The sequence below is a fragment of the Sus scrofa genome, chromosome 14 (assembly GCF_000003025.6).
Source record: "Sus scrofa isolate TJ Tabasco breed Duroc chromosome 14, Sscrofa11.1, whole genome shotgun sequence".
Classification (NCBI taxonomy): domain Eukaryota; kingdom Metazoa; phylum Chordata; class Mammalia; order Artiodactyla; family Suidae; genus Sus; species Sus scrofa.
In genome coordinates, this window is record NC_010456.5 from 46,268,618 (window position 1) to 46,287,854 (window position 19,237).

The 19,237-nt window shown below is 44.8% G+C and overlaps 1 protein-coding gene across 4 annotated transcripts in view; it reads left to right on the top strand.

Moving 5' to 3' along the window:
* KREMEN1 (kringle containing transmembrane protein 1) overlaps window positions 1-19,237 on the top strand; it is a 69,108-nt gene that overhangs the window by 14,370 nt on the left and 35,501 nt on the right. For all 4 annotated transcript variants that reach the window (XM_013990380.2, XM_013990381.2, XM_005657346.3 and 1 more), the window contains exons 2-3: window positions 8,199-8,361; window positions 14,137-14,228. In XM_013990380.2, coding sequence (XP_013845834.1) covers window positions 8,199-8,361; window positions 14,137-14,228 — 255 coding nt within the window. The remainder of the gene's footprint in view (window positions 1-8,198; window positions 8,362-14,136; window positions 14,229-19,237) is intronic.

Consider the following 19,237-nt stretch of genomic DNA (forward strand, 5'->3'; position numbering starts at 1 on the left):
CCAGACTCAATATGAGAAAAAAAAGTTTGTTTCTCAATAGTATGGTTTCAGGCACATAGTGTAGTTAGGAATTACCTTGTTATAGAGCTTCACTGAGAACATATTCTTCAACTTTATTAAATGTTATCAAGAAATAGAATGACTTTTGTTCTACTATCTCATATTTGTCATTTTAATTTTTTTTTCTTTTTTTTTCTTTTTAGGGCCACACTCGAGGCATACGGAGGTTCCCAGGCTAGGGGCTGAATCAGAACTGTAGCCTCTGGCCTATTCCACAGGCACAGCAATGCGGGATCCGAGCCACGTCTGCGACCTACACCACAGCTCATGGCAATGCTGGATTCTTAACCCACTGAGTGATACTAGTTGGGTTCGTTAACCGCTGAGCCACAACGGGAACTCCTTAATTATTTAAAAGAATATCTGAGAGTTCTCTTGTGGTGCAGCAGGGTAAGGATCCAGTGTTGTAACTGAGGCTCAGGTTGCTGCTGTGGCACAGGTAGCAACCCTGTGCCATGTGGGTAGATCCCTGGCCGAGGAACTTCCTTATGACAAGGAAGCAGCCAAAAAATAAATAAATAAAAAGAATACCTCATTATAGTTTTAAGATTTTTTTTTTTGCCGCACCCATGTTTCTAGGCCAGGGATCTAACCCGCGCCATAGCAGTGACTGAAGCTGCTGCAATGACAAGGCTGGATCCTTAAACTGTTGCACCACAAGAGAACTCCTCTTATAGTTTTAAACATGAACGTTAAAAATGGAATGTAGGAGTTCTCGCTGTGGCTCAGCAGGTTAAAAACCCCACTAGTATCCATGAGATGGAGGTTTGATCCCAGGCCTGGCTCAGTGGGTTGAGGATCTGGCGTTGCTGTGAACTGCAGTATAGGTTGCAGACTTGGCTCAGATCTGGTGTGGCTGTGGCTGTGGCTTAGGCTGACAGCTGCAGCTCCTATTCGACCCTTAGCCTGGGAACTTCCTTATGCAGTAGGTTCAGCCCTGCAACATAGGGTGCAAACCATGTATATTTTGTCTATCCTAATGATAGCCTGATAAATGCCAACAGAATTGTGGTATATGCCTGTGCACTCACGTTATAGTGCCTTTTAGAGTTAAGTATTTTTACGGGCCAGAATAAACTACATGTTATAATACTTTCAAATTTATAATAAAGTTTGATTATTTTTAAAACTTTTTTGGAGTTCCCGTCGTGGCGCAGTGGTTAACGAATCCGACTAGGAACCATGAGGTTGTGGGTTCGGTCCCTGCCCTTGCTCAGTGGGTTAACGATCCAGCGTTGCCGTGAGCTGTGGTGTAGGTCGCAGACGCGGCTCGGATCCCGCGTTGCTGTGGCTCTGGCTTAGGCCAGTGGCTACAGCTCCGATTGGACCCCTAGCCTGGGAACCTCCATATGCAGCGGGAGCGGCCCAAGAAATAGCAAAAAGACAAAAAAAAAAAAAAAAAAAAAAACTTTTTTGTTTTGGCCATACCCAAGGCATGCAGAAGTTCTTGGGCCAAGGATCAAACCTGTGCCACAGCAGTGACAACACTGAATCCTTAACCACTAGGCCATGAGCAAACTCCAGTTAGTTCCACAATAATAATTTATTGGGTAAATTGACAGAACATTGTTAATCAACTATAATGGAAAAAATTAAAATCTTTAAAAATAATAATTTATTGGGTGTGTGCTGGGCATTTTACTTGTAGATCCTCCAGTTCTTCCAATTGTCCTGAGCTGTCGATAGTTGGATCCCCTGTTTTACCAGTGAAGAAACTGAGGCTCAGAAAGATTAGCTGAATGCCTACAGCTTGTAAACCACAAAGCTCGGGTCTGACTCCAGTCCCTAACATGTACTTTCCATGCTGTACCACCTTGTTGCTAGAAGTTTCTCTTGCTAAAAGAGCACTTACAAGAGGGAGTTCCCGTCCTGGCTCAGTGGAAACGATCTGACTGTTACCCATGAGGACTCAGGTTTGATCCTGGCCTTGCTCAGTGGGTTAAGGATCCAGCGTTGCCATGAGCTGTGGTGTAGGTCGCAGACGCGGCTCATATCTGGTGTTGGTGTGGCTGAGGTGTACACCAGCAGCCACAACTCCAATTCGACCCCTAACCTGGGAACCTCCATATGCTACCGGTGTGGCCCTAAAAACAAAAAAAAACAAAAAACAAAAAAACAAAAAAAAGGACAAAAAGAAAGTACTGAGAAAAGTATTTGGTTTAAACTATTTCATAACCCTTGAAATTAAATACTCATTCCTACAAATTTCTGTGTGTGCACACATGTGTATTCTGTGGATGTCACTTGTTCAGAGGGTCCTTAACTTAGAGCTCATGGATCTTGACTGCATAGAGGGGCTTCAGGGCTCCCCACGCACTTCTGAAATTGTGAAATGTTGGGTATGTGATGTTTGTCTGGGGAAATGGGTCCCTGTCTTCCAGCTGATTCTCCAAGAGGTCTGTGTATATCTAAAATGATTAGCAACCCCCCTCATTTCAGAGGTAAAGCAACCTGAGTTGCAAAAATGGATGTGCTGCGAAGATAGCACAGAGCGGCCAAATCAGAGCTAGTGCAGGGCAGACCTCTTGCCCGTCAGCATCCTTCCTTGACCATGAGTGCTTTTCTGGTCCTGATGGAGAGGTGATGCTGCCCTCTGCCATCAGACAGCCATGTTAGCGCAGGGCCAGGCCTCCTTCACTGCTCAGTAACCAGCATCCCTTTACGAGGTTGGACCTGCACCCCTCCATTGCCGTGTGTGCAGTTCATAAACCATTAAACAGTTGCCCATTCAATCACCGGGTAGACTGACTTTGGGACTTGAATTGTGGAAATGTATCTGGGAGTATTTCTAGATCTTCCACATGTCATACCTCTAAATTAACTAAAATCTTCAAATAATTTTACCTACGGCATATGAGTATGTGAGAGCCTATGGCATTTGAGGGATAAATATCAAAGTTTAGACTATATGTGCCATCAAGTCAATTGGCCTTTATACCGACCCTTGTAAATTCCAAGCATAATGAGCAATAATAGTTTTATGAGAGAACGTTCCGGCTCACTTTTATTAGCAATGAGGAAGATTGAGCATTCACTGAAACAGTCTTTGCCTTGAGATCTCAGTACCACGGGAGTGACCTCTAGGCTTCCATGTAGTAGCAGGTCCCATAAAAGCAATTGGTCTGTGTAAAACCATTTGCTCGGAGATTCTCAGCCAAGGATTTTTATACCCTAATGTGATTCCATTTATCTCAAGAGAATTTCAAAGAAATGAGCATCTCCAACTTTTAAAAATAAATGCCATATGCCATACTTTGGAGGATTTGCATAATGGAGAAAAAGATAAGGAATCACCAACTTAGAAAGTTAGAATTCATCCTGACTGCGTTGAGGCCAGCCTTGGAAGTTCTTATTAGGGGAGTTTTCTGCTGTGTTCACTAAGTTTTTGTCAGGCTTGTGTCTAACTTAAGGGCTGTTTTCCTTCAATCCTCCAAACAGAAGATTTGGAGTTTTCTGATGGAGAGGTAGCATCAAACAGAGACAAATGGAACGGGTGCTGACTAGAGAAGACAGGGAGAAAATAAAGCAGTGCTTTTCACAGTTTATTATTCCTTCATTCTTGAAACAGCTTCTCCCTTCGCTTCTGAGATCCACACTCTTTCTTAGCTTTTCTCCCACCTCCCAGGCTGTGCTTTCTCAGTCATCACTGCTGGGCTTCCCTGTTTCCCAGCCTGAAATGTTGCAGAGCCCCAGGCCTCAGCCCCAGATGTCTTTTTTCTTCTCTCCACATACAGTAATCCTATTCTCTACACACTGGTACCCTTCCTTCCACACTTACCGACCCAACCTTGGCTTCTTTCCTCAGCTCCAGGCTCATCATACTGCTTACTCAGTATGTCCATCCAGTGTAACTATCCAAAACCAAGCCTTTGACTCCACCCTATCCCTCTGGGGTCCTCTCCATTGTAGTAAATGGTGGTGCCACCCACGCAGCACTCAGGCCTACCTCCTTGATTTTGTACCTGACTCCTCTTTCCCCCGGACCCTGTAGTTAGACCCCCAGCAAGTACTTTTGTTTCTACCTTCAAAATCTATCCAGAATCTGGCCACTTCTCCCCACCCTTCAGCTATCAGCCTGGCCCAGGCCATCCTTCTTTCTAGCTCATCCTTCTGCAGTCATCACCTAACTGGTCTCCCTGCTGACTTCCTGGCTCTCTTTCCACAGCTCTTCCTCCACCCAGCACCTAGACAATTCTAAAAGACAAGTCAGGTCGGAGTCCTTGGTGGCTCAGTAGGTTAAGGATCTGGCATTGTTGCTGCTGTGGTGAGGGTTCAGTCCCTGGCCCTGGAACTTCCATATGCTGCAGGTGCAGCCAAAAAAAGAGATAAGTCAGATTGTGTCATTTCTCAACTCACAGCCCTCCATTGGCTTCCTCTCACACCTAGAACAGAAGCCAAAATCTAATTTATACAACCCTCAAGACCTTACATGTCCTGGCCTTGCCTGCCTCCTCCTCTTCATTTCCTACCCACCCTTCCCTGCACACTCGCCCCACTCCAGTCAGATGAGAGGAGCTGCCTTATAATTCCCCAGATCTGCCTGGCATGTCACTGTTCCCAGGGGTTTGCACTTGCCATGCACTCTGCCTGGAATGCTCCTCCCGTGTCATTTACGGTGTTTGCTTCCTCTCTTAGTCCACATCTCTGCACAACATCTCCTCCTCTCCAGGCCTTCCCTGACCCACCTCCTCTAAAGGAGAGGCCCCAGCATTCATTCCATCTCCACCGCCTTACTCTATTTTCTCTTATAACACTTCTCACTAGCTAGTGTGAATTTTGCTTGGTTTATTATGACTGTGAAGTCCCTGTTAGCATGTGAGCTATGCGAATGCAGAGTGTTCACCACTGCAGTCCCAGTGCTGTGAACAGTGCCAGACGTAGGAGATATTAAATAAATATTTGTTGAATGAATTAAAATATCCTAAATATTAGATCTATTGCCTTTGCTCAGTCTCTTTCACTCGATGCATAAATATACAGCCAGTCACTGTATATTTTATATTTATTTGCCAAAAGTGATATTTTACTTTTTATTGGTTTAAGCCACACCTTACTTATCTAGCCAAAGCTTATGTCAGTGTCATAGTAGTAGAGACAAGGGAGGCAGGGTCCCCATTACCTAGTACACACCCTAGTATTCTGATGAAATCAAGATACACACATAAATTTAATCCAGAACACCCAAGTTTGTCTTGCTGGTTTTTTTCCCCCACAATTGACATGTACTGGGCAAGTCTGTTCAAAAAATAATGGTAAAATCTGGTACACTGCCTCAGTTTCCCTAGCATAGCTAAGAACAAGACTGGGTCTGGGAGAAACAGACTAAAGCAAACAAGCCTGCTCTTTCCCATTCCCTCTCTCAGATGCCACCTCATCCCATTCAGGAGGGTGGACACTTGTGCGGATGGCTGCCACATTCTTTTTTTGTCTTCTTAGAGCCATACCTGTGGCATATGGAAGTTGAATCAGAGCTGCAGCTGCTGGCCGTGCCACAGCCAGAGCAATTCGGGATCTGAGCTGTATCTGCAACCTACACCACAGCCCATGGCAACGCTGGATTCTTAGCCCACCAAGCGAGGCCAGGGATCGAACCCGCATCCTCATGGATACTAGTTGGGTTTGTTACTGCTGAGCCACAACAGGAACTCCTGGTTTAATGTTCTTAGAATCATCACCTGGGCAGCTTTTTAGCAATGTATGCTCCCAGGTCCCACTCTAACCCTGGGGCTGGATAGGGCTCTGGTGTGGTACACATGCATACGCGCACACACACAGTCTCTCTCTCCCTCTTTCTCTCTACATATTATATATTCGCCTAGTGATAATAGTGCTATGAAGCAAACAAATGGAGGCCAGAAAAACAGGAGTGGAGATGGTGGGGAAGGGTTTTCTGAGGAGATAATGTTTAGTCTGTGATGGGAAATATTACGGGAAAAACACTCCAGGCAGGAAATAGGGTGGTATGTTTACAGAATTAAAAGCAGACGAGGGTGACTAGAGCATAGCAAGTGATCAGGAGAAGAGCTCAGGGATGTTGGGGGCAGGGCCTGGGGCCACATCACGGGGGCTTTGCAGACAAGGATGAAGGCTTGGGTTTTGTTCCCAGTGCTCATGTTTTCTGGGGCACCTTGAGCCCTGTGTGGAGAATGAGTCGCAGGAGCACAAAAGTGGAAGCTGTGAGACCTGAGCAAGACTGTATTGTTGGGAGTTCCCTGTTGGTCTAGTGGTTAGGATTTGGTGCTTTCACTGTTATCAGTGGGTTTGATCCCTGGCCTCACTCAGTGGGTTAAGGATCCAGCATTGCCGTGGCTGTGGCATAGGCTGGCAGCTGTAGCTCTGGTTCGACCCCTAGTCTGGGAACCTCCATATGCCTTGGCTGTGGCCCCAAAAAGAAAAAAAAAAGAGAGAGAGTCAACAGGACTTGCTATGAGCAGAAAGGAGGTGATGGAGAGTGTGGGACAGGCAAGGATGATGCCGAGGGGCCCTATGGGGAGCAGTGTTAACGTGTGATTGAGTGGCCCAGATGCCTCATCTGTAAAATGAGAGTATTAGGGGCCCTCTCCACTGGGTTGGTGGCCAGTTGATACTTATAAAGCAGTTAGAACAGAGCTTGGCAGGTGATGGGACACTACACAAACATCAGTGCTGATTCGTCCAGAGTCCCACAGCTGGTCAGCAGCAGGTCCAGGGTGAGAAGCCAGGGCTTAGCCTCCTGGTTCGGGGTATTTTCTGCTGCACCAAGCCGCCTCCTTCAGTTGCCTTTGAACATTTTTTAAGTGTAGATCTTGGTGGAGGGCTTAGTTGTCATGGAACATGTTGAGTTGCACTTATCGTAACACGTGAATGTCACACAGCAACACAAGAAATTGCTAAGGTGTCCCATACACCCTGGGATTCCGGGTTATGTTGGCGTCTGTAAAACCACACTGTTGCAGACAAAACACAGGGCCTGGATAGTGAGAGGAAGAGGGTACAGAAAGAAAAATGGTCTGTGGAAGGATTTTAAAGAGTAAAAGAAATACCTTTTAGAATATAGAGGTGCTCGTGTTGTACACACTCTCAGGCTGGAGGAGGCACGCACTGGAGCAGGAGCGGGGATGGAGTCCTCCCTTTCGGAAGTTATGGGTCAGCATGTGCCAGGAGAAGGAAAGGAAGAAAGCTAAGAATGTTCATGTAACTCCCCCAGATTGTCAGGTTCCTAGTGGTACATCTTAAAGAAGTGTTTGAAGTGCTTCTATCTGTCAGTTTCAACTAAGCTAATTTTAAAAATTGCTCTTTGTACTGTGCCTTTCTCATGAACCTCTGTGAATTTAATGCGTGCAATATGTGGGGGGAAATGCTATCAGCCCAAGTTCCCATCCCACCCCTGCCCCGCCAAAGTCTGAGAGGCAGATTTTAGAAGCACGTTGTTGCACCTGCAAGGATTTTGTTGTTTTATTAAACGGACCTGAGACCATGTTGAATGTGTCTTGTAGAAGGAATTTCAGAAAGAGGTGAGAGAAAAATGCCAACTCGGCCCCTGCTCCCTCCTGTTGACTGACTGTCTTGTGGCACCTCTATCTCCAGCAGCGTGGGGAGGACTGTTCTTCATTACCAGGGAATGTGAGTCATTCCCAGACTTGTGTGATTGGGATTCCAAAGCGTTGCTGTATCCGATGGTCTTATTAAATCCAAGTGTCAGTGCAGCCTTTCAGACTGTAGGGGAGAGCTCGATTACAGCTGGTGACCTGGTTCTAGTTACCATACAGAGACGCTGGCGCAGGCAGTGACCCCCTCCGAGCACCCAGAGTTCCTCACAGATGCAACTCTCCTCAGATTTGGGGGTTTCCTGGTCAGTTCATAGGCTTCAGTACATTTCAGCTCCCTGTTTATATCCTAGTCAGGGTCTGTATACTTTAGAGGGAAATGTTCCAGTGTCTCTAGACAAGCCAGTGCCAAGATTAGCCTAGCATTTGAAGGGCACCTCCTTTCAGATGTGCTCAGCCCTGGAAATGTTAAATCCTCTGTGTCCAGGATCTTGCAAGACACTATCCATTTCTAGCTTGGTCCAAACAAAACAAATAAAACATCAAGCAGAGAGGGAGGAAGCTGTAGATGTTGCCAGAAAATTAGTTTGCTCTGCCTTTTCTTTCTCCTAGAATGTTTCACAGCCAACGGTGCAGATTACAGAGGAACGCAGAACTGGACGGCACCACAAGACGGGAAGCCATGTCTGTTCTGGAACGAGACTTTCCAGCATCCGTACAACACTCTGAAATACCCCAACGGGGAGGGGGGCCTGGGTGAGCATAACTACTGCAGGTAAGATGGGGCTTCACAGAACTTAAAAAAAACTCCTTGGTCTCCTCTTCAGTTTCCTCCAGCCTTGCTCACAACTGGGAAAGCTTCTTTGTCTTCTTTTGGCCAACTCAGAAGGCCTTTCTTGTTACCATTTTAAAAATCTTTCTCCCAGAACTGTGCATGCACATGTGCATGTGCACACGCACACACAATCTGCTCTCTCTCTCTCTTTTTTTTTTTTTTTTTGGTCTTTTTGTCTTTTAGGGCTGCACCCACGGCACATGGAGGTTCCCAGGCTAGGGGGTCCAATGGGAGCTGTAGCCACCAGCCTACACCACAGCCACAGCCACGTGGGATCTGAGCCACGTCTGTGACCTACACCACAGCTCATGGCAACGCCAGATCCTTAACCCACTGACTGAGGCCATGGATCAAACCCGAATCCTCATGGATCCTAGTAAGGTTTGCTAACCGCTGAGCCACGACGGGAACTCTCAATCTGCTCTCTTCAACTGTTGCTTTGATACTGGTTTTTAGAGCTCTGTTTTCCTGTCTGATCACTTTTGCATCTCTTTGGGAGGGTTTTCTTAGTTGATGCTACCTCCTGAAGACAATGCACAGACAGCAAAATTTCTTAAGCTGCTGTGAATGTGGTGGGCAAGCACAGCACCATCTGTGGCCCAAATCTCCCTCTGCTTCTGAGTAAAGGAAGTTACCCCTCCTTATCCCACCTCCTCCCAGCCCAGGATTACCTTGCTCTGGCAGCAGCTATAGCCATCGGATTTGTGCTGTTTCCCTCCTTCCCATCTGCTCTTTCACCTCTTATCTGACTCTTGCAAGGGCTGAGATTCATGCTGCTTCAAGCGTGTACTTGCAGTTTTGTAGGCCCATGATCCATGGCTTTGATCAGATTCTCAAAGCTGTCAGTGATCCAAAACAAGTTAAGACTCACTAGTCAGTAGGGCCCAGAACACCTTTGGTTATAGCTACATTTTGGCTGTTTATACCCAGGATCCTGGTAATATGACTCATGGTTCAGCAGTGTGTTGAATTTAATTGTTATTAGGACAGGTGCAAAGGTAGCCTCTTGAGCCGCTGGGATGGGGGAAAGTGGTGGCTGAGCAGTAGCAGCACACTGTGCCCCCAGTGCTATCAGAATGTTGGACTCAGCCATGGCATTGGTGACCCAATGAGCCTAATATTTATACTTGTGTTGCATGGGCCACAGTGTTTACCTCTTGCCCCCCACTCCCACCTCAGGTACCTTTGCTAACCCTAACACCCTTGTGGTTATGACATAGCCTGTAGTCCATGTCATCTTTATCCCTGTGCCTTCAGCTCTTTTCTTCACCTTAGTTCTGGTTTGTACCCATTGGCCATTCCCCTGTAGTTGCTATTGCACTATTTTTTAGTGTGATTTTTGTATTTTATTTTTTTCTCTTTTTAGGGCCACACCCACAGCATGTGGAGGTTCCCACTAGGGGTCAAATCAGAGCCATAACTGCTAGCCTACACCACAGCCACAGCAACGCCAGATCCGAGCCATGTCTGTGACCTACACCACAGCTCACGGATGATTTTTGTATTTTATATGTTACATTTTGTTATTTGTTATAAAAGTATTAAGAGTTTTTCCAAAAAAATTTATTGAACTACTTCATATATATATATATGTATGTATGTATGTATGTGTATATATACACATTGTTTAAATAAAGTCCCTGTTTTAACTCCTCCTAAATCCTCTCTAACAAAGCCCACTTCCCAGGTAACAATTTGTATATGTGCTGTCACATTTTGCTATTTCTTTTGTGTTTTATTGTCAAAATTACATGTGTTCATTAAATAATTCTTTTACATTTTATTTTCAAAATTACATGTGTTCATTTATTTATTTTTCTTGCATGACTCAAAAAATTAACCCCACTTCACTTCCCCTAGTTTTCCTATTCATGGGAATAGTTAGTTTAGGAAAAGTATTTAAGAAGAGAAACCAGGAGTTCCCGTTGTGACACAGTGGAAACAAATCCCTACTAGGAACTATGAAGTTTCAGGTTTGATCCCTGGCCTCTCTCAGTGGGTTAAGGATCTGGGGTTGCCATGAGCTATGGTGTAGGTCGAAGACATGGCTTGGATCTCACATTGCTGTGGTGTAGGCTGGCAGCTACAGCTCCAATTAGACCCCCTAGCCTGGGAACCTCCATATGCCATGGGTTCGGCCCTCAAAAAAAAGGACAAAAAGACAAAAAAAGAAGAGAAACCAGTGATTTTTTTTTTTAAACATAATTTTTTATCTTCTTGTTTTAAAGTGTCTCTTGGTATTAGGCTGCTGGTTTATTTTATTATTCTGTTGCCTTCTATCAAGCACTTCTTCTCGGAATTGCTCCTGTTTTTAAGTCTGATTTTAAGGTAAATTTTAAATTTCCAGTGTTTCATTTAAGTGGGAAAAAAAAAAAAAGCTTCTTTTATAGATTAGCACCCAGTTCTACCCCTGGGCTCCCAGAAATGCACCAGCAAATATCCATTAAGAAAATGCTGAGAGCTGGGGGACCACATTCCTTCTGAGCTCAGGCTACAGCTCCCTCCTTTGATTTGAGGGAATATACCAGACCTGAACTATTCAAAAGAAGGAATACTGAAAGGGTTGATTATTTTCATGTCAGAAAGCCAGGGTCTTTTGTTTTAGCACTGCAGCAGAGTCAGAGGTGGATTTGCTCATTCTTTATTAAGCTATCCTGATGCTTTTCAGAACGGTTTGACATTGATAATAAACAGTTGATTTTGAAGGCCTTTACCAAATACTACATCAAAGCCAAACACTGAATAGAGGGAGGAAAATGACAGTGAAATACTGTTTAAAGAAGGGCTTTGTACAAGTTCTCTGACTTTGATTTCTCAGCTGACATCTGACACCGTGTTTATCTTATATGACGTTTCCAGGCCCATCCCGGTTGAGATGGCTGAGAGATGGCGAATGATGGGACCATACTTCTCTGGGTTTCACATTATCTGGAGCAGGGAAGGCAGAGAGGCCAGGACAAGCAGAGTTGGCGCTGGCACCTGCCTTTGGGCACAAAAAAATAAAAAGACCCTTTGTACTTCAGGGCGGCTTATCTTCTGGACCACACAATAGGCTGATCCCTCCCAGGCCTGATAGGGTCTGCTCCAGAGCTCTGGCCTCAGGGTCTTTATGCCCATTTCCGGCTTAACCAGAGTGTCAGGTTTCCAGTGTTCTGAGTCCAAATAAAGGGAGCTTGGAAAGCAGTGAAGAGAGGCGAGGCTTTTTTGTGTGTCCAGTAACCCCTGCCATTTTTTTTGGTCTGTTTCAGCAGCACTGCCCATTATTGTCATGGCATCTCTGAGTTGAAAAGACCTTAAAGGCGTTTATTCCAAGCCACTCCTTTAGAAATATGGAATAAGTCTTTTACAGTTATTATTGCCATATCAGAAGTTGGTACCAGGATTACAGGACTGTATGTTCTGACTAAAACTTTGGCATAATTTTCTTCAGAATTCTCAGAGAAGTTACTATTTTGAGGTGGGAATAGGACCCATTTCTATCAAATGTGAGTTGACCAGTCTGATCCTAGTGAAAGCTTATCTATCAGTGAAGGCTAGTTGATGTGAATTTTATTTTATTGTTTAAAAATTATGCAATTTGTGTTCATTGCAGAAGAAATAAGAAAACAGAGAATTGGGGAGTTCCCGTCGTGGCACAGTGGTTAATGAATCCGATTAGGAACCGTGAGGTTGTGGGTTCGATCCCTGGCCTTGCTCAGTGGGTTAAGGATCTGGCGTGGCTGTGGCTGTGGCATAGGTCGCAGATGCGGCTTGGATCCCAAGTTGCTGTGGCTGTGGCGTAGGCCGGTGGCTACAGCTCCAATTAGACCCCTAGCCTGGGAACTTTCATGTACTGCAGGTTCATCCCTAAAAGGACAAGAAAGAAGGAAGGAAGGAAGGAAGGAAGGAAGGAAGGAAGGAAAGAAAAGAAAATAGAGAATTGGAAAAGAAAAAAAATTAAAATTAACAATAGTCCCATCATCCAGAGATAAATACCTTCAAGAGGCTAGTATATATCCATTTTTTTTGCAAATGGGATTGTTGGGAGTTCCATGGTGGCTCAGCAGGTTAAGGATCTGGTGTTGTCACTGCTGTGGCTCAGATTCAATCCCTGGTCCAGGAACTTCCGCACACCTCAGGTGTGCCCCCCCCAAAAAGGGGGGGGATTGTCATCCATCATGTTTTAAAACTGCCTTTAAAAAAAAAAAAAAAGCACCTAACAAGGAGTTCCCCTTGTGGCTCAGCAGGTCAAGAACCACACTAGTATCCATGAGGGTGTGGGTTCGATCCCTGCCTTGTTCAGTGGGTTAAGGATCTGGTGTTGCCACGAGCTGTTGTGTAGGTCACAGACGTGGCTCGTATCTGGCATTGCTGTGGCTGTGGTGTAGGCTGGCAGTTGTAGCTCCGATTTGACTCCTACCCTGGGAACTTCTTTTTTGTTTGTTTGTTTTTGTCTTTTTGCCTTTTCTTGAGCCGCTCCCGAAGCATATGGAGGTTCCCAGGCTAGGAGTCCAATCGGAGCTGTAGCCACCAGCCTACACCACAGCCACAGCAACTCGGGATCCAAGCCGCATCTGCGACCCACACCACAGCTCACAGCAACGCCAGATCCTTAACCCACTGAGCAAGGCCAGGGATTGAACCCGCAACCTCATGGCTCTTAGTCGGATTCGTTAACCACTGCGTCATGATGGGAACTCCACCTGGGAACTTCTAAATGCTGTGGGTGTGGCCCTAAAAGACCAAAAAAAAAAAAAAAAAAAAAAAAAAAAAAAAAACCTAACAAACGTTGTGAATATTTCTCCATAGTAATAAATGTATCTCTATACCACATTTTTTTTTTTTTTTTTTTGTCTTTTTGCCTTTTCTAGGGCCACTCCTGCGGCACATGGAAGTTCCCAGGCTAGGGGTCGAATCGGAGCTACAGCTGCCGGCCTACACCAGAGCCACAGCAACGTGGGATCCGAGCCGTGTCGGCGACCTACACCACAGCTCACGGCAACGCCAGATCCTCAACCCACTGAGCAAGGGCAGGGATCGAATCCGCAACCTCATGGTTCCTAGTCGGATTCGTTAACCACTGAGCCACATCAGGAACTCCTCTATACTACATTTTTACCAGCTGCCTAGTATCCCTTTAGATGAATTTAACCTGTTTATCTAGTCAGTTGTGGTTTCTACCTTTTTTGCATTATGAAAGTGCTCTAGTGAACATCTCTGTAAGTAAAGATTTCCTTAGAATACAGCACTGAAGGAGAAATTACTAAATAAAGGGGATTTGCATATTTTCAGGGCCTTCTAATCACCAAGGTGCCATCCTGACCATTTGCCCCACTCACATTCTTAACTCTTGTGTTGAAAGCAACTGTACTGTCGTGGGTTGGCCATGTTCACGCTTAAGGTGCCAGTGCTGTTTGATACGATCTGTTGAGCGGTCTAGTTGTCCTGGTTGCACTGCAGTGAGTTTGTGTAAACACATTTTACCTTTGCTCACTTGCCATCCCCCTGCCCTCAAATGCGAGGCATGTGTTGCAGTGGATAGTTCTGTTCTCGTAGTATTAGCATTTTTTTCTTTTTCATAAGAGGTGGCATCAAGATACATTTGGATTGTTAGAAATACGGAAGCTGAAGAGGTTTGGGGAATTTGGAGGGGTTTTGTGGTAAAACTGAAAGCCAGTGAGCCGGTTGTCTTAAGACAATGGGAATATTACTGGGTGTGTTCTTTTCCCTCCACAGAAACCCAGACGGTGACGTGAGCCCCTGGTGCTACGTGGCGGAGCACGAGGACGGCGTCTACTGGAAGTACTGCGAGATTCCTGCCTGCCAGAGTAAGGCTCTAACGCACCACCACAGGTTTCAGGATGCTGAGCACTAGGAGGTAGTGCGGGCAGGTGGATTTCGTGATGCAGGTGAAAGCACGAGCCACCAGGCTGAGGATTTTCTCTTCTTTTGGGGAGGCTTTTCAGAAACGGGACCACCCGGTTCCCTCAGGACCCCATCCCCTTGATGGATAAGCCCAACTGGAATTTCTGTGTCTACTGGATTTCCTCATGCTGATTCTTTCATGGCAACAGCTTAGTAGCAGTCCAGAGGGAAAAAAAAAAATGTACATTGCACTTTTGAGAATTAATTTTTAGAGTGGATGGAGAGCCCATTTATGGGTGGTAAAACTGTTATGACACTACTTACTGTTTAGATTTGATCCCTGAAAAGTGATGTTCAGTAAATATCTAATTAGATACCTTCCAAAGCCAATGTGATAGCATAAAGATGTTTTGTTGTTATTTCATGATCACTTAGAATATATCACTCTTTACTGCTGGAAAACCCACTTTCTTCAGACTTTTAGCACAAAACTTGTTTTCTCACTGGTTCATTCCTTCCTTCCGGTATTCAGTGTTGATTACATGCAAGATACAAAGACAGAAAGATACTCTGAACCTCAGGGAAGGGGTGGTGTGACAGGGCACCTTCAAAAAACACTTTAAAATAAGGTGGAAACTGTTTGTGGGAAGATTTAAAGTACAAAAACCGAAACTAAACACAGCATTTACCAAGGCAGTGTTTACAATATGTTTTCAAAAAATACCGAAGGAACGGGGTTTCTCAGTTTCTGGAGCTGAAGAGAAAGAGCTCATTCATAATGATTCTACCTGGTTTTTTTCCTTTATGTTTAAATCTACCCCTCACCCTGCCACCTCTCTCTCCCCTCAGGGCAAGAGGCTAGGTGTGGAGGTCCACACAGGAACTGGGACCCTCTCCCTAGTGCCCACCACATAGTCTAAATTCTGCTGCCTCTGGGTAAAGGGCCACTCCCTGCACCGGGCTCACCTTTTATGAACTAAACTTCTACATGTCACCACTGCCTGGCAGTCAGGCCCTTGCATGCCTATCCTTCCAACCTGTTATGCCTTGGTTCAGTCCCCCAAACTGAGAAAACAGTAAAGACCAGAAGAATAGGCATTTCCCCTGGCTTCTTAATCAAATTTTTAAAATGAGAAACATCTCATTTGGCTCTAGTTATGTAAAGAAGGAAGGGGCAGCAGGGAGAGGAAAGCAGATTTTCCTCGGTCCATTTGTTCTACACAAAGATAGTCTTTTAGTACCAGCCTATGTCATTCTCTCAGGAATGGTGAAGAGGGGATTTCAATGCAGACGCTTTTATTTGGGAAGATAATCTTCAGCTTGCTTTATAAAATATAATTTGGGCCAATGGAAGCAGACTCATGTGGCCACTGAGACTAAGTTCTGGAGGAGAGAATTAGAGCAAAATGGTATGAACCATCTATTCCCTCTCTAATTTGTAATACTTGTCAGATGTGCCTCACTGTTCTAGAAAAGAAAAATTAAATATCCATTCTTTTTCTGAAAGACCTTGGTAACCCTCTCACAGCTGCTAAAGCCAGCCTCAAAATGGTCAGGGTGGGGAGACATACAGACATAGGGAATGAGAAGTGGGGAATCCCTTAGTTTGGGAATGTGGGAGGAGGGAGCCGTGTCTGTCTGGTTCTTGGGAAAACCTTTCCATTCACCCTGTGGGTACCAGTGCTCCCACTGAGCCAAGCCTCAGACCTGGAGTCTGGAAGGACATTGTGCTTCTAATGTGCCAGATTTACATAGTTGAGACAAATTCCTGTGCTGTTTGCAGCAAGAGACCTTGGTAATTGGTCGGTGGACTCAACTGCTATCCAGCCTGCTTATTTTAGGCTAGTTTTGCCCTATTTCTGGATGTGGAGTCATAATTTTCATGAATAATGCTAACCCTCTGTGTGAAGCCACTATTCATGATTAGCATTGAACTTGTCATACAGGAAGAGGCCTGTGACATGATCGGATTCCTGGAAAGTTCATATCTGAATATAACAAACCCAGCAGGAGCCAGGGGGAATGAATGTTTAGGGACAAAGCCTGAGCAGGGCTGAATGGTGGGCCATTGTGTGGAGACCGGAATCTCTGTTACGTAGAGAGCTAAAACGAGCAGGGAGGCAGAGGCAAAGTATGATTCAAAAGGGGCAAAGAGCGATTTGAACTATGCTCTTGACCTGCGGAGCACGGATCAGAACTTACTGTTAAAGGGAGAACAACTCCGAGGTAATTGGATTTGCTCTTCAAACCGCTTCTGCCAGCATATTTCTCAGATACCCTTGCAGACAGAAGAAACACCAGTTTTTTGAAGGAAATTACAACTTCCTCAAATTTACCATCCTTCCATGTCCCGCCTTCTAAATCTCCAAGTTCTGTTGGTCTGGCTGTGGATGGCAAGATCATTTGGCTTAATGTCTGCCTTTTGGATGTCTGTTAAATAATCACCCATTTAGTTCAGTGCTTTTGAAGGACAGCTCTGCAATACTCAGCATGGCTTTTGCTTTGTTCTCTTGTACCTATAGCTTCTTTTTTTAATTTTTATTAATGATTTTTATTTTTTTTCCATTATAACTGGCACCTACAGGTTCTTTATGAATGTTTTGTACAGCTTTTTGGAAAGTAATCTCGTTAGTGGGGTTGCAGAGCCTACAGATAACATTGAAAGGCAAATAGAATTTTCTTCACATAGCTGATTGGGGCCTGAGGCCATGGGCATAAGAAATTTATCTTGTCAGCTCTGAGAGCTGTTTTTTTGTTTGGTATAAAATATTCACCTGATTCCTGCAAATACAACTACGAAATTTATCTTTGAGGAGTTCCCACTGTGGTGCAGTGGGTTAAGGACCCTGCAATGCTGCAGCTGTGGGTAGGTCACAGCTGAAGCATGGATTCATTCCCTCACCTGGGAATTTCCGTATGCTGTAGGTGCAGCCAAAAACAAACAAAATTCATCTTTGAAATGGAGAAATTTGAATACCAGACTGAGTGTTAGATTATATTAAGGAATCACTGGTGATTTTTTTAGGTATAATAATGGCTTGGTGGTTTTACAGATACATATCAAAATGTTTGTGGTTGAAATTATATCTGGAAGAGTTCCTGCTGTGGCGCAATGGGATTGGCAGCATCTCTGCAGTGCCATGATGCAGGTTTGATTCCTGCGCAGCACAGTGGGTTAAAGGATCCAGTGTTGTCATACTTGCAACATAGGTTGCAACTGCAGCTCAGATCTGCCTAGCCCAGGAACTCCCTATGCCACAGGGTGGCCAAAAAAGAAGAGAGAAGGAAGGAAAGAAGGAAAGAAAGAAATTATATCTGGGATTTGTTTGAAAATGGTCTAGCCTTCCAAAGAGTGAGTGGTTGGGGGTGAGGGAAATAGATGAAATGAGACTGCTTCCCCCCACCCCTTTTTTAAGGCTGCACCCGTAGCCTGTGGAAGTTCCCAGGCTAAGGGGTCAACTCAAAATCCGAGCCGTGTCTACGACCTACATCACAGCTCATGGCAACGCCAGATCCTTGAGTGGGGCCAGGGATCAAACATGTGTCCTCATGGATACTAGTTGGGTTTGTTACCACTGAGCCACAATGGGAACTCCAAGACTGTTTTTTTAAAAGTGGATATTTGTGCCAGGTCAGGGGCAAATATTCTTTCCTACTTTTGTGTATGTTTGAAAGTTTCAGTTATAAAAATAACTTTTATAATATTAAAAATTATAACACATTTTATAAATACTTTAAAAATTAAAAAGTGAACCTATAAATACATTCAAAGTAGGTGGACTCAAATGAGCAACATGACTAATCTAAATTATAATACTTTTTGAACATACCTCACTGCTATTTGAGTTAGTTATTAAAGTTTTAGTTATTTAACTTATTAAAACTATTAGTTATTTAAAGATTTTTTTTTTTTTCGTCTTTTGTTGTTGTTGTTGCTATTTCTTGGGCCGCTCCCGCGGCATATGGAGGTTCCCAGGCTAGGGGTTGAATTGGAGCTGTAGCCACCGGCCTATGCCAGAGCCACAGCAACGCTGGATCCGAGCCGCGTCTGCAACCTACACCACAGCTCACGGCAACGCCGGATCCCTAACCCACTGAGCAAGGCCAAGGACCAAACCTGCAACCTCATGGTTCCTAGTCGGATTCATTAACCACTGCGCCACGACGGGAACTCCTATTTAAAGATATTAAAACTACTAGTTATCAAAGTTACTTAAAATTCTTAATTAAAGTTTAGGAGTTCTCTCGTGGCTCGAGGGTTAAGGATTTGGCCTTTTCACTGCAGCAGCTTGGGCCACTGCTGTGGTGTGGGTTCGATCCCCAGCCTGGAAACTTAGGCATGCCATGGGTGTGGCCAAAAAAAATTATTTGTTAAAGTTTAAAATCACAAGGACTTTAGAAATTATTAGCTGTGACAAATGATATTATCTAAGCTCTAACCATATATTAGAACTTGTACAAAGTAGGGGACACGGGGTGACCTGGCTACAGCCTGTGTGGAGCCCCTTGTTTAAGAGTGAAAGCAGACACATAAACAGATAAGCATGTGCAAGATACTTGTGATAAGTGAGACGAGCAGAAGGTTGGGGGCACTGAAGAGAGTCATCTGCCCTGGCACAGTGAGGAGGGGGCTGCTGATTGTCAGAGGGCTTCTGGAAGGAGTGGGTCTTAATGCAGGGCTTCTCCCACTTTAAGGTGCATGCCATACCTTATTAAAATGCAGATTCTGATTCAGCTGGTGTGGGACAGACCCAGGACTGTACATTTCTAACAGGCCTCTGGATGCTGGCACTGCAGGACCACCCTGTAGGTAGCCAGGTTGGGCAGGGTAAGGGAGGACACTGGAAGCAGAGGGAACAGTTTGCATGTGTATACACACACACACACACACACACACACACACACACCCCACTGGTGAATTCCCAAGCAAAGTCAGTAGTTTGCATGTACACATACACACACATCCCACTGG